The sequence below is a fragment of the Leptidea sinapis genome, chromosome 19, assembly GCF_905404315.1.
Source record: "Leptidea sinapis chromosome 19, ilLepSina1.1, whole genome shotgun sequence".
Taxonomy (NCBI): Eukaryota; Metazoa; Arthropoda; class Insecta; order Lepidoptera; family Pieridae; genus Leptidea; species Leptidea sinapis.
The window spans coordinates 12,810,434-12,824,016 of record NC_066283.1 but is presented as its reverse complement, the minus strand read 5'-3'; the positions used below and the strand labels follow the sequence as shown (position 1 = coordinate 12,824,016).

General features: G+C 38.4%; 1 protein-coding gene across 2 annotated transcripts in view; it reads left to right on the top strand.

Moving 5' to 3' along the window:
* LOC126969729 (merlin) overlaps positions 1-13,583 on the top strand; it is a 34,881-nt gene that overhangs the window by 8,173 nt on the left and 13,125 nt on the right. For both annotated transcript variants that reach the window (XR_007730438.1, XM_050815287.1), the window contains exons 3-9: positions 1,185-1,390; positions 2,328-2,452; positions 4,516-4,618; positions 7,659-7,865; positions 9,264-9,368; positions 10,826-10,957; positions 11,549-11,695. Coding sequence is in view for 1 of the 2 variants with exons in the window: in XM_050815287.1 (XP_050671244.1) it covers positions 1,185-1,390; positions 2,328-2,452; positions 4,516-4,618; positions 7,659-7,865; positions 9,264-9,368; positions 10,826-10,957; positions 11,549-11,695 (1,025 nt within the window). In the remaining variant the exon portion in view is untranslated. The remainder of the gene's footprint in view (positions 1-1,184; positions 1,391-2,327; positions 2,453-4,515; positions 4,619-7,658; positions 7,866-9,263; positions 9,369-10,825; positions 10,958-11,548; positions 11,696-13,583) is intronic.

Below are 13,583 nucleotides of genomic sequence, written 5' to 3'. Positions count from 1 at the left end.
TAGATTTTTTTTTATTATAATAACGAGACGAGCAGGACGTTCAGCTGATGGTAATTGATACGTCATGCCCATTACAATGCAGTGCCGCTGAGGATTCTGAAAAAACCCAAAAATTCTGAGAGGCACTACAATTGCGCTCGTCACCTTGAGACATAAGATGTTAAGAATACATCAGTTTGACTTTCAGTTTTGAACATACGATCAAACAGTTTATCAGATCTGATTTAGATGACCAAACAGGTTGTATAAAAACAAAAAAAAACATAAACAATATTTGATAACACATTTTTATGAACGATGCGGGACTCGAACGGTTGGCTCAGTTGGATGAGCTGTGAGATGTCGCAGGCTCAAGTTCCGCATCGTTCATAAAATTTTGTTTTCAAATTTTATTTGCATATTTAATCCCAGAAGTGAGGGTTATCACTCTAAAACATAACAAATTGTTAAAAAAAAACACAATAAATGGTTAAATTGTGAATTATTAGTTGCAATTTGCATGGATCATAATACAAAGCTTCTGAATATTATATTGCTATATACTTTCACATAACTCTTCAAATATTTTGACTTTGAAATACCATCTAATAACAATGGAAAATGGTTTTTAATCAACCCAGTAAAAACTCTTCATTCGCGCTTCCTTCATTCGCGTTTTCGCTATTCGCGGATTGAAAAAATGCTACCCAATTCCTATATTCGCGGCTAATTTCTCGCGGTTTCTTTATTCGCGTATCTAATAGGTTAACTACTACATATATATATATATATATATATATATATATATATGATAGATAGATTTATATTAGATTCCAATTGGTATCCATCCGAATATCATATTTTGTAATCGTATAATAATTGTATCGCGTCGTCAAGTGGACTAACAAAAAAATAGACCTTATTAAAACCAGTTGAAAGAGCTTGAAAAATTGCCAAGCAAGAAAATGTTACAAAATTCTTTAAAACATTACCTTAGCCTGATAGTAATAATTAATCAAAATGGTCAAAAACTTCAATTAAATAGTTTATTTATTTATTTGATCTTAATTTTGTCACTAAGGGACATATCCCCTATAATTCACGGTTTCTGTATTCGCCACATATTCACGGAACATAACCTCCGCGAATAGAGAGCATTTATTGTATAAAATAATCATGATAGTAAGTTATGAATACTCTTTCAGTACAAGACCAATGTGTATCACAAATGCCAGGCACACCATTCATGCTACTTTGCAAGCTGTATCCTGAGGATGTGGCAGAGGAACTCATCCAGGAAGTGACTCAACATCTGTTGTTCCTGCAAGTAAAGCAAGCCATTCTCAGTATGGATATCTACTGCCCTCCTGAAGCATCAGTCTTGTTAGCCAGCTATGCTGTGCAGGCTAAGGTGTGTACCAGCACATTAATATTGAAGGTCGCGGAATGGGGTAAAATGAACCTTGTCCAATTAAACCCCCAGAAGATTCAAGTTTGCGCGTTTACAACTAAAAGAAACCATTTGTCGTATCAACGCTCTTCGACAGCACTTCCCTTAAAGCCTCGCCTAGTAGCGGACTATGGGGTCTCGAAATCTCGAGCGATTGCCAATTCCGCGGTCATCTGGTGGGCAAAGACAAATGGGTTTCGAAGACGCTGGTTGTCATCAAGGGCGTGCATATCATATAGGCAATAAGGCAGTGCCTAACTCATTATAAACCTAAATAAATATAACACTAGTTGTAAAGTTACGGTACTACTTGCGGTAGTCAGTCTAGAGATTGCATATACGAAGCAAGCAGCGTTTCATACAACTTATTTCGTACTGTCGGAGTAAAGCTCAACTACGACTAGTTAGATCTACAGTGCCTACCTTGCTAGAAAACCAATGCACGCCCCTGGGTGTCATAAATAGAGCACGGCAATATTCGGGGACCCAGCACTCGACCAGGGTTGCGTATAGACGTCGTCATTCATTGTGTCTTCTATCGCATTTATCACGGTGAGTGTTCCGGAGAGTTGTTTCACCTGATTCCTGTAGCCGAATTTCACCTTTGCACTACACGCCACAGGATAACATCCTCACCATCTGGATGTGTGGCGTTCCTTCACAGTGCGGTTTTCAAGGAACTTTCTTCCAACTACAACAAAGGAATGAGCTTTGTTCCGTCTTTCCGGTACGATACGACAGGGGTACCTCCAAAAAATGCTTCCATACACCTTCCTTAAAGGCCGGCAACGCTCCTGTGATTCCACTGGTTTTTGCAAGAGAATGTGGGCGTTTGCGTCTCAGTTGTCTATTAAATAATTAAAATTGCAAAATAACAATGTATTTATTTATCCAACAGTACGGCGATTATGATGAAAGCGCTTATAAGCCTGGGATGCTCGCCAGCGAGGACCTGTTGCCACAACGCGTTATCGATCAGTACCAGATGACACCTGAAATGTGGGAGGAGAGAATTAAAATATGGTGAGTGGTATGGTATGGTATAAGCGGGGTAATTTCCGGATCTCTTGCAACTTTGCGTCATTGACGTACGTACTATAAATAACTAGACTTCCAAAAAAACAAATTAACAACTTGTTACGTGGCAGTAATGTTCAATGTATACGCTCTTTAGACGTAGTAACACTACGCCACGCGCTAGACGGACGCGAACACGAGGCAAGGACATTTTGTTTCAGCAATTGAAATGTAATTTCTTAATAAAATGATGAGGAGCACTTACCTGAAATACGACACTCCATCCTTTTTAAGTTTGGATATGCTGGGACTTGGACAGTTTTTTCACTGAACAGTTTGTCACTGCGTGGCGTTGTATTCAAAGCGCGGTCGAAACTGAACTAAAACTCTGCCTAATAGACGCGAAATCACAGTTTTGCTTGAGACAGTTTTGAGAGTGATTACGATACGAATTACGACAAAGTCGAAGAACTTCAGAAATTTCATTGATGGATAGAGGCTTGCGACCGCTCAAGGTCAGTTATCATTTATTATAATGTTTCGTTTCGTCTTATTATATCGTAGTGGGAAGTCATTGTTAGCGCAGGTCCGGCCACATATGGATATGGCTTCGCGTGACACCACAGATAATGAATAAGCTGTCTGTGTATCGCTTCCGTGCAGTTCCACTTCGTTTGGACAATCAGCACGCCAGTACGCCACTCGCCGCTAATTAAGAAACACCTGTATTTGGTGTGTGTAAAAAACTTAATGGCCGCCCTCGTGTGACGCAATACATATAAAATAAATAAAAAAGCCTTTATTGCTGTACAAATTTTACATTCTAGGTACTAAAATAAAGTAAAAAAAAGTGCCTCTAAATACTATCGGCAAACGGTCTTTACTGTGGTACAGCTTGTCTTCCGACAAAGGCCTCCTCCAAAGATTTCCATTCTGTCCTATCTTTTGCTGTACGAGTCCATAGTTGCCCCGCTATTTTCTTGATGTCGTCTTCCCATCTCATAGGCTGTCTACCTCTATTTCTTTTGCTATCTAGTGGTTGCCATTCAGTTATTAGTCTTGCCCATTTCTCTGTCTCTTCTCTAATCATATGACCTGTCCATTACATTCCGACGCAATACATATAATCTATTCTAATTAATCCAGCTGTTCCTTGTGTAAAGGCTGAAATATAGTGCGATTCTAACTTAAAACATTATAAATTTTGTGAGATAACATGAAATTTAGCAGTCCTGCTGTGCAAAGTGTTTTTTGTGAAACGTGAGAAAATCTGCGCTGGCGTGGAATACCCTGGACAATTGGGCTTCATCGTACGTAAGTCCCTCAATTTTATAATCCCATTTTCCTGGCAGTGCGCGGACATCTATATTCCAGTGTGTATAATTTTTGTATGAAATAAAAGAGGTTTTTTGAGATTAGAAGCAAATACCGTAGTGTGGATCTGAGCTGAATTAGCTCCTTATTAATATACAGTCCATTAATACCAAAAATATTACAATATAAAATAGCTCATTAAAATTCCGCCCCTCAGACAAAGCCATTTTTGAGGATTGACACTATTATTAGTATTTTTTATGTCCTTCTAAATAGACCAATCATCAAGCAAAACAATCGACTACTGACCTCTCTGGTCTGGCGCACCCCAGTATCAGCTCCATTCATTAGACCGTGTGCAACCAGTGCTCTGTGAGCGGCTGGATCACTTGGCGTTGCGTAGAGACGTTGTTTCATTTTTCACGGGTGTGTTCCGTAGAGCTGTTTCACTTATTCCTGCCGCCGAATTGCACCTTCGTACAACACGCCACAATTTAGGATATCATCCCCACCATCTGGATGTGTGGCGATTGTCAACAGTGCGGTTTTTCAAGGAGCTTTCTTGCACGTACTACAAAGCTGTGGAATGAGCTTCCTGGTGCGGTGTTTCCGGTACGATACGGCATGGTAACCATCAAAAAAGAAGCGCGTACACCTTCCTTAAAGGCCGTCGGCCGTGTGGCGGTGAACACTTAACACCAGGTGACCCGTACGCTCGTTTGTCCTCCTTTTTCCATAAAAAAAATCGCTTACAGGTACGCAGACCACAAGGGCATGTCGAGGGATGAAGCAGAAATGGAATACCTGAAGATTGCACAGGACTTAGACATGTATGGCGTGAACTACTTCGCTATCAATGTAAGTTAAGGTTATGACCATATATCTACGATCCATCACAATTATGCCTCCCAGAGGGGGAGTCAGTACCTTCCAAGCCTGATCGTTGAAAGTTCGCCTCACTCTGCGGTTCTCAACACTTCCGCCCACATTTGCTCCGTAAAGGATACCGACATCCCATACTTTTAACCAGTGGGAGGCTTTTTTGCACAGGATGCGGCTGGATTGTGAGCGGCGTTTTTTTGTTGCCGTGAAGTAGTAATTTGTAAGCATTATTGTGTTTGGTCTGAAGGGCGCCGTAGCTAGTGAAATTACTGGGCAAATAAGACTTAACATCTTATGTCTCAAGATGACGACCGCAATTGTAGTTCAGCTTAGAATTTTTGGGCTTTTCAAGAATCCTGATCCTGCATTTTAATGGGCTTGCCGTATCAATCAGCTGAGCATCCTGCTCGTCTCATTCCTTGTTGTCATTTATATTAAAAATAAAATACATCGTCGGGCTAACAATTTTTCTTAATAATTAGTGTCATATGTTAAATAATTTTTCCAGTGGGAGGCTTCTCAGTACTGCATACTAGGTAGATTACTACCACAACCTTGTGCCTTTTTTTGCTCACCAAGGGTAGCTTTATAGCGCAGCCAACAGCGCGTGAGGCATGCCCTTAACGCATGCGCGATGATATTTGAAAGCGAAGCGCGCACTGTGGACTCCAATGTATCGGCATCATCACGCATCGGATGGATCTCTGTGCCACAAAGCATTCAACAATGGAACTAAATTACTTTATTGACATTGCGTTCGTTAACGCATTCAATTATTGAGCCAAACGAAACTTGAAAAGAAAAATGGAGACGAAAGTTGAAAAGCACAGTGTGACATAACTATTGATTACTAGTCTAATAAGACTTTATATTATCCCCCTTATTCATAATAGTCTGCTAACTGAAAGCATTGCTAATTCTCACTCTGTCTTTTTCTATTGACCTAAGTCAGAATGTGAAAAAACACTCCTAAGCGGCTGTTTAAAGTTAGCGGACCATTATGAATAAGGGGGTATGTCTCTAAAGTAACGAGTGCTATTACGTCGTTGCTCAGAATTTTGAGTTCTATCAGGAATTATGAGCAGGTGAGCACGTCTTGTTGGGTCACATTTTCTCACAATAAAATAGGCTACGATAGGGCGTGTCCTTGATCTAACATTATCAGTCTGGTCAGGTTCTGAAGATGCGTTTTCATTATGTTAAATAAATCAACTTAACCGTCTATAATTAGCGATTCATTTTGCATGAGTAGTCATAATAACTACATCATTATTAGGTTCCTGCTTATAGACACAGAGCTAATGAAAATAATATCCGTTCTCTAATTCATTTGTCTTTATTTGTTGGTATTGAAACGCTATATTGGTATACAAACTCCTACAACTCATCATGATGGGAAAAGTTGCCGGAAGAGGAGGCGTAGGTCGCAGAAAAAAGTCTTGGCTGCGCAACATCCGAGAGTGGACTGGCATCGCGAGTGCGGCAGAACTATTTCGCCTCGCGAAGGACAAACAATTGAAACTACAAAGCTGACCGCCAACCTTCACTAGTCGGAGAGAGCACGCAAAGAAGACGATGATTGAAACACTGTAAAGCCGGGTCCGCTGCGCCAATCTATTAACATAACATGTTAGCAAAAGAGTCCGTCCACTGCACCTGTTTTTGTTTATGTTTTTGGTTCATTTCAAAAATGAGTTCCGACGACGTGCATCCAGCTTTTGGTATTTATTTTTATGATCTACCAATGTAACATCTCAAAGATCAAGTCATTCTGTTATCAGTTGTATGAAAAAGAAATTATTCTCCATCAATAACAAAACAATTAACGCTGCCTACGAATGATAGGTACGTCTACATTCAGTGAACGCTAACGTTATATAGGTAAATTTTCCTCCTCGCAGGCGAACGCGGGTGATGTTATCCATTTCCCGCGGTAATCATGTTAAGATATTTTATTTAACAAAACTGTTAAGCCACGCCCCTAATGTGTTTATAAAACATGTTCTTGTGTTAACAAACACGAAAAAACGTCGCAGTTGATGCGGCTTAATATCTAATTATATTTGGTTTATTGTAAAATAATTTCCTCACTATAATATATTTTTTGCAACACGCGGGGCCTTTCAACTACGGTCGGTTTCCTCTGTGCACTCAATCTACTACCATCCATCATCATTTTCTTCTTAATATCTGCCACTACCTTTTCTCTTACTCCACATCACACTTCAATTCTACTGTCTTTTACCTTGGCACTAACATTTTCTCCACAATTACTACGCATAGCTATAATAATTTCTACCACATTTATTCTGCTCTCAAACTTCTGCCAGCCAACATTAAATGCCATGAGTAATTGTTAAGGAATCGACATTTCTCTATGAATAGACGCGCCTCGTTGAAAACATTCTGGCTACACACAACCCCGTTAAAATATATTTATATCAAAAATAAAACTGAAAATAAAATTTATTGAACCACGCGGGACTCTAGCCCAACTGAATCAACCGTTCGAGTGACGTAGCGTTTATAAAATCTTGTATGCTTTGTTCAACTCTCAGGTTGTGGCTTCATCTACAGGATCTACTTTACAGTTGATAACCTGCTCAACCCCAATATTTGCATATTAGAAAATTGACTTGAGACGTCGCTCTTGCTCTAAATCTAAACAATTTTTTATATTTATACTAGCTGACCCAGCAAACGTTGTATTGCCAATATTAAAATTGCGATACAAAACTGTTGATCGTAGATGGGTGAAAATTTGAAGTTGTTACATTTTTTAATGCTGACTCATAATCAAACAAATTAAAAAAATGTCAAAAAAATTAAAAAAAAATGTCGTGTGGACCACCCTTAACATTTAGGGGGATGAAAAATAGATGTTGTCCGATTCTCAGACCTACCCAATACGCACTCAAAATTTCATGAGAATCGGTCAAGCCGTTTCGGAGGAGTTCAATGTTTAATACCATGACACGAGAATTTTATATATTAGATGAATTCTTTATTATTCCAGAACAAAAAGGAAACTGATCTGTACTTGGGTGTCACAGCTCTGGGCCTCAACATTTACGAGAAGGACAACAAGCTAACTCCCAAGACCACCTTCCCCTGGTCAGAGATCAAGCACATATCGTTCGATGACAAGAAGTTCATTATCAAGTTTGTCGACAAGAGCGCCAACAACTTTATATTCTTCTCGCCGAAAGGGATGAATAAATTGGTAAGCGTTTTGCTGTATATCAACTATTTTAATGGTCTTACAAATTCGTATGTCGCAGTAGACCTATGCTACCTAGCGAAACTCTCTAAGAAAAAAGCGATTGACTCGATCGTATGAAACATGCAGTCATTGAAAGATGATATAATCTTGTAAAAAACAGAGATAACCGAAATCCACTACGCTTTAGGCACCTGTTCGCTTTCAAACTTAACCGGATTATACTTTGTCGCCAATCGCCGTACTGAAATTGCTACTATTTCAAACTTGTAACAAATCACTGCACATTTCATACTAGACTAAATTTAAAGTTTTACTTAGGCAATCCCGCCTCTTATTGTGTAGTATTAACACCCTCCTTGCACACGACACTCAAGTACTCATTTTAGTTTTACATTAATAATAACAGTCACACTAATAAATCATACAATATTCTCAGAGAGTGTCAAACAAATAGACAATCATTCGCACCATACATCCTCAAAGAAATCGCAATAATTAGGAATGATTTTCAACAATACCTTGAATGCGCAGTATTGGTGACTTACTTCGCAAAAGAGTGCGATACAAAAGATTTCAAATAGTATGTGAATACGATCGCGGTGGAGTTGGAGATGGTTTGAGATTGGCGCACTGATGCGATGATAGTGTCATATAGAAAGCAAACAGCGCGCAAGAAAGACGTTTATTTAGAAAGAAGAAAGAAAGAAAATTTTTATTTTTTTTAATTGAATCGTATAGTAGGTACACATTAATATAAATGGCTTAAAATAAACTTATGAAAGAGACAAACACGCTGGTCTTCTGTTGAGCCTTTTGGTGACGCCACATTTCATAGCCTCGTCACAGTTTCTGTAATAAACACAAATAAATAGGACCTCAAGTCGCTAAAAATATGCAAGGGCTATCTCAAAAACATGCTATGAGATGTTGACGCACCGCCATTTACAGTTTATGTAAACAAATATTATTTTGATAAAAAATTTCACAGAATAACAATACAGTATTGTACATAAGAACACAAAACTGATTTCGTGTATTTGAGATGCCTCAATTTGAATACCGATTCGCATTGGAACGAAACCGTACGCCTGCACCTAGGGAGAAAAGTAGGTCATTCTCACCCGCAGAATATTGACAATCGCGGGTGGCAATGTACTTCTTATCTCACGTGGTGCGACGTATACGATTTTATTTTTTTTCCTACCTGGATATAAAACCTCGCTTTTAGTCTCTGGTACGAGGGACAATAGCCGTGAGAGAATCGGCCACTCCCTCGTACCAGAGACTAACAGACCGCTTTTCATCGAGGTGGGGAAAAAAAGTATTTTTTATAGACCTTGTAGTAAAGGATGTTGAATTCCTTGCTAGATCTTTGGAGTGACTCTGTATTTATTTCAGATATTAGATCTGTGTATCGGCAACCACGATCTGTACATGCGCAGACGCAAGCCCGATACGATGGAAGTACAGCAGATGAAGGCGCAGGCCAAGGAAGAGAAAGTAGTGAGTTTCATTAATTATATGTATTTCACGGATTCTTAGCTAAATAATTATTGCTGTAAATAACGATTAAAGTAAGTGTCATAGCGTTTAATATAAATACCTACACAATAACTCTAAATCTGTATTTGGTCATTTAAGAATATCGCCCAGTCGTATAAAACTTAGCTTAACCCTACATTAATCTTCATCGCGATCTGTTAAACATCTTCAATCTTGTATATCGTTGTAGAGATCTTGCGGTGAGTCAGTTAGGCGATGGTATTTTGCTTATCTATTCATACTACCTACTATATGTCTGTCTGTTCCCGATAAATTGAAAATATGTTAAGGCTTTTTGTAAACGCTCTAAATATGACGATGATTGTTCAAGATGTCGGAAGATGAAGAAACATTTAAGCCGTCATCAAAAACCCTGCATAACCCTTTCCCTTTGAGATATAAGAAACGTGGGATTGTTTCTTTTTTAATAAAAAATTAACACTTTCTATTAAAAAAGTGGTCACATATATTGTGCTAACCTACTCCAAGACGGTACCAAACTAATCAGTCCTAGAGATTCTGTCGCTGGACGTTCGGAATTAAGACTTTTGCCCTAATGGTGGGTATCTGGGATGCCCCGCGTATTCTGTAGGGGCATAACTAACCTCTCCTGACCCCAGAGTCGAATCGAATCTCCGCATACCTGCATAGGTCCCATTGCGGTAGGAACTGACGGGCTCCTTCAACACATCCAAACGGCTACAGGTTCCGCGGAGCAGATCTCCACTACTGTTGGGCTCACGTACCGTTATTCATTCGAGATCTGTTCAATACTTCGTGTTGCCGCCGCGTGTGGCACTATAGATCGGCAGACTGGGATTAGATGCGTTAAGTTATACTTCATTAGGCGCGTTATAAAAAAATTATGAGAGGGAAATTTTAAGATTCGCGCGCATCACTGTAACAGGGTGAAGTTGGTTCCTAAAATTTTCTGACGTTTGCGACATTCGTGATTTTTTTTTGGTTTCTTCGTCCATTATTAGGATAGGTAAAGGGTTCAAGCCCGTACAGACGTATTCGTTATTTAATAATTAATTGTCGAAGCCATCGTTGCCAGATTTTTACAATATTGTTCTTTCTACAAACGTAGAGGAATGGATAATTTTAAGGATTTTTGCTTTGTTAGGCCAAAGAAGTATAACTTCTTGCGTGCATACATAAGTACACACACACTTTTTTTTATCATTGGCAGACAGAGCCGTCACACTGAATGAGCTCACTGAATGCACTGACAAATGACAGACGTAACTTTTTTTAAGGATGGTTCCACGCATTCAATACTCCGCGTATCTGAGACATTGTTATATCTTGTACGACGCGGATGTTACGGCACCAAGATTACAAGTCCGTACCGTCGTACTAGAGCCGACTCGCACTTGACCGAATTTTTTATTGATCTTGATTAAAATCATATACAGCGTCGACAAATCGAACGCAACAAGCTCGCAAGAGAGAAGCAGCTGAGAGAGTCAGCGGAGAGGGAGAGAACGGCGATGGAACAGAGACTTTTGCAGTACCAGGAGGAGATACGGCTGGCTAACGAGGCCCTTGTAAGTGTTGCACTCTAAATGTAACTAATAATAATATAATATTGATTCTATTTAATGTATATACAATTCTACAAAATTATTTAAAAATTATACCCAGTACTACAAGTTTATACCCAGAAAACATAGAGGTAGAAATAATTTTTTTATTAGGTCTAGTAACCAGTTATTGAATTATCATTGTTTTTCAAATTTAAAATAGTTAATATTTTTAAACTAAGTTATAAGTGTTAAACCATTTACTGGTTGAAGTTTACGTCAGTGTGCACCAAAGTACGGCTCATGGTGTTAGCGATTTCGCACCAGATGAGAATTAGTGCTAGCAGAGCAAAGAGATATCTTGTAGGTGTTTTAATTTCGTCGGCCCTTGGTTCTCTCAGAGTTTTTGTTAATATTTAATATATACGAGAGAGAGCTTTCATTTTTTTTATGGAAAAGGAGGACAAACGAGCGTACGGGTCACCTGGTGGTTCAGAGAAATCACAGGAGCGTTGCCGGCCTTTCAGGAAGGTGTTACATGAAAGGGTTGCTGCAAAAATGTTGGAAGAGAGAAGTCATGATTGTCATCTGTTTCATAATGCTAATTGCTTACAGCGTCGGTCAGAAGAGACAGCAGAGCTGTTGGCAGAGAAAGGGCGAGTGGCGGAGGAAGAGGCTTCTCTCTTGGCGCAGAAGGCTGCTGACGCCGAAAGGGAGAACGCGAGACTGCGGCTCTCCAACATACGCAGCGAGGAAGAGAAGGTAGGTCGAGTGCCGGCTTCAGGAAACTAAAGATACTCAATAATTTGACCAGCTTGTTAGTGGAGCCTTTATAAAATATCTTCATATATTGAACATCCTATTTTAATGTGTGTGGTGGCCTTTTTTGACATTCAACCCATTTGCCGTCTTTGTTTTTATGAGAAGTACACAATCTGTCCAAAAAAAAAACAAAAACAAAGTTTTATTTGGCAAACCAAACGGTTAATTAGAATTTTTGATTAAATGGAGGCCTACCCTACATTTAAAATCCTTTCGAGTATATTGAAATACGATTTTAATATCTTCGTATATAACAGACGTTCGGGTTGTTGAGTAGTTCAAATACCTTGGACACATTGTCACTGACGATCGCAAGGACGATCTCGACATGGAGCGGGAAAGGCGGGCATTATCGGTTTGGTGCAACATGCTCGCGCGCAGATTTGCTAAATGCAGTGATGAAGTGAAGGGCACCCTCTTCAGGGCATACTGCGAGTGTTTCTATACATGCCAGTTATGGTACCGATACAAGAGGGCGTCCTTCAGCACCATAAGGGTGCAATATAATGATGTATATCGCATTCTTATGTAGTTGCCGCGGTACTGCAGCGCGTCGAGCATGTTCGCCGAGGCGGGAATGCCCGATTTCTTTGCTGTCATCAGAGCTTGTATATCTTCCTTCTGGGAAGATTGCGTAGCTCGGGTAACAGCACCCTCCAGGTGGTGGGCCAGGACCTGCGTAGTCCAATGATAGCCTATTGGCTCTCGACACATCGGGAAGCAAATAGAAAATAACTTTGACACAAAGCTGTTTTCGTTTGCTTTTATCTGAGTTAAATAAATGTAAAAAAAAATGTGTAATTGTATTGTATACTATTTTATTTGTAAGTAGACTATTTGTATACTATTTTATTTGTATGTATATGTCGGCGTCAAACCAGGGTTTCCTTGAATTGTTCATCATGAAGAAATACAACACTAAGAATTTCTCAGTTTATTGAAGCACAACTGCTAGTATAGATATGAACCGTCTTTACATAAAACAACCGCATTTATAGCTTCCGTACAATAGATTAAACAGAGTAGATACAACTTCTTTTAAAATTAGGTATTGTAAAATAATTCCTAAATACAGCTTAATAAATGTTTTAGTGTATTTATATAACTTCAAATGATTTATATAATAGTTTGTCCATTTAATTTGAACAAACATTACGAAGTAAGAAAATGGCGCTGCAAGCAAGTTTCGAAATACAATTAAGAAAGACTTATTGCATAAAATAATAAAGTTTGATACAGAATAACGATATTTATTTTAATACAAATTAATTTGAACATTTAAACATTCAATTAAATATTTTAACAATAAAAAAATTCAAACAGTCAAAACAGTGTCTATTAAATTAGTTAGACCTTAATAAATAACAGTTTTATGTTTACAAATAGCTATTTGTATTTAAATCATATATTTCAGATATCTATAATAATATATTCATTTTAACGATAAACTAAAACATAATATCAATAGTTGCAAACAATTGACGGTAGGTGGCGATTTGCGCCCAAATATATTTGTATACTATTTTATTTGTACGACTCAATATTGTGTATGGGATTTTATGCCTGCAATAAAGATTAATTATTATTATTATTATTATATTTTGGTTAGAGCTGGTCGTCTCGTTACGAATGATGTAAACAAGAACGATATAGCCTGGTGACATACGGAAATCAGGGTTTAAATGACAGGGTTTACCCTTTGAGTACAAAACTATTAAAAAGTGAACCATTATCTATCTGATTTTATTTTAAGAAAAAATTGTAAATACTCGATAAACAAACATTCGCTTGATTAATATTATATTAGTTTTAATTTAAATATTCTTTT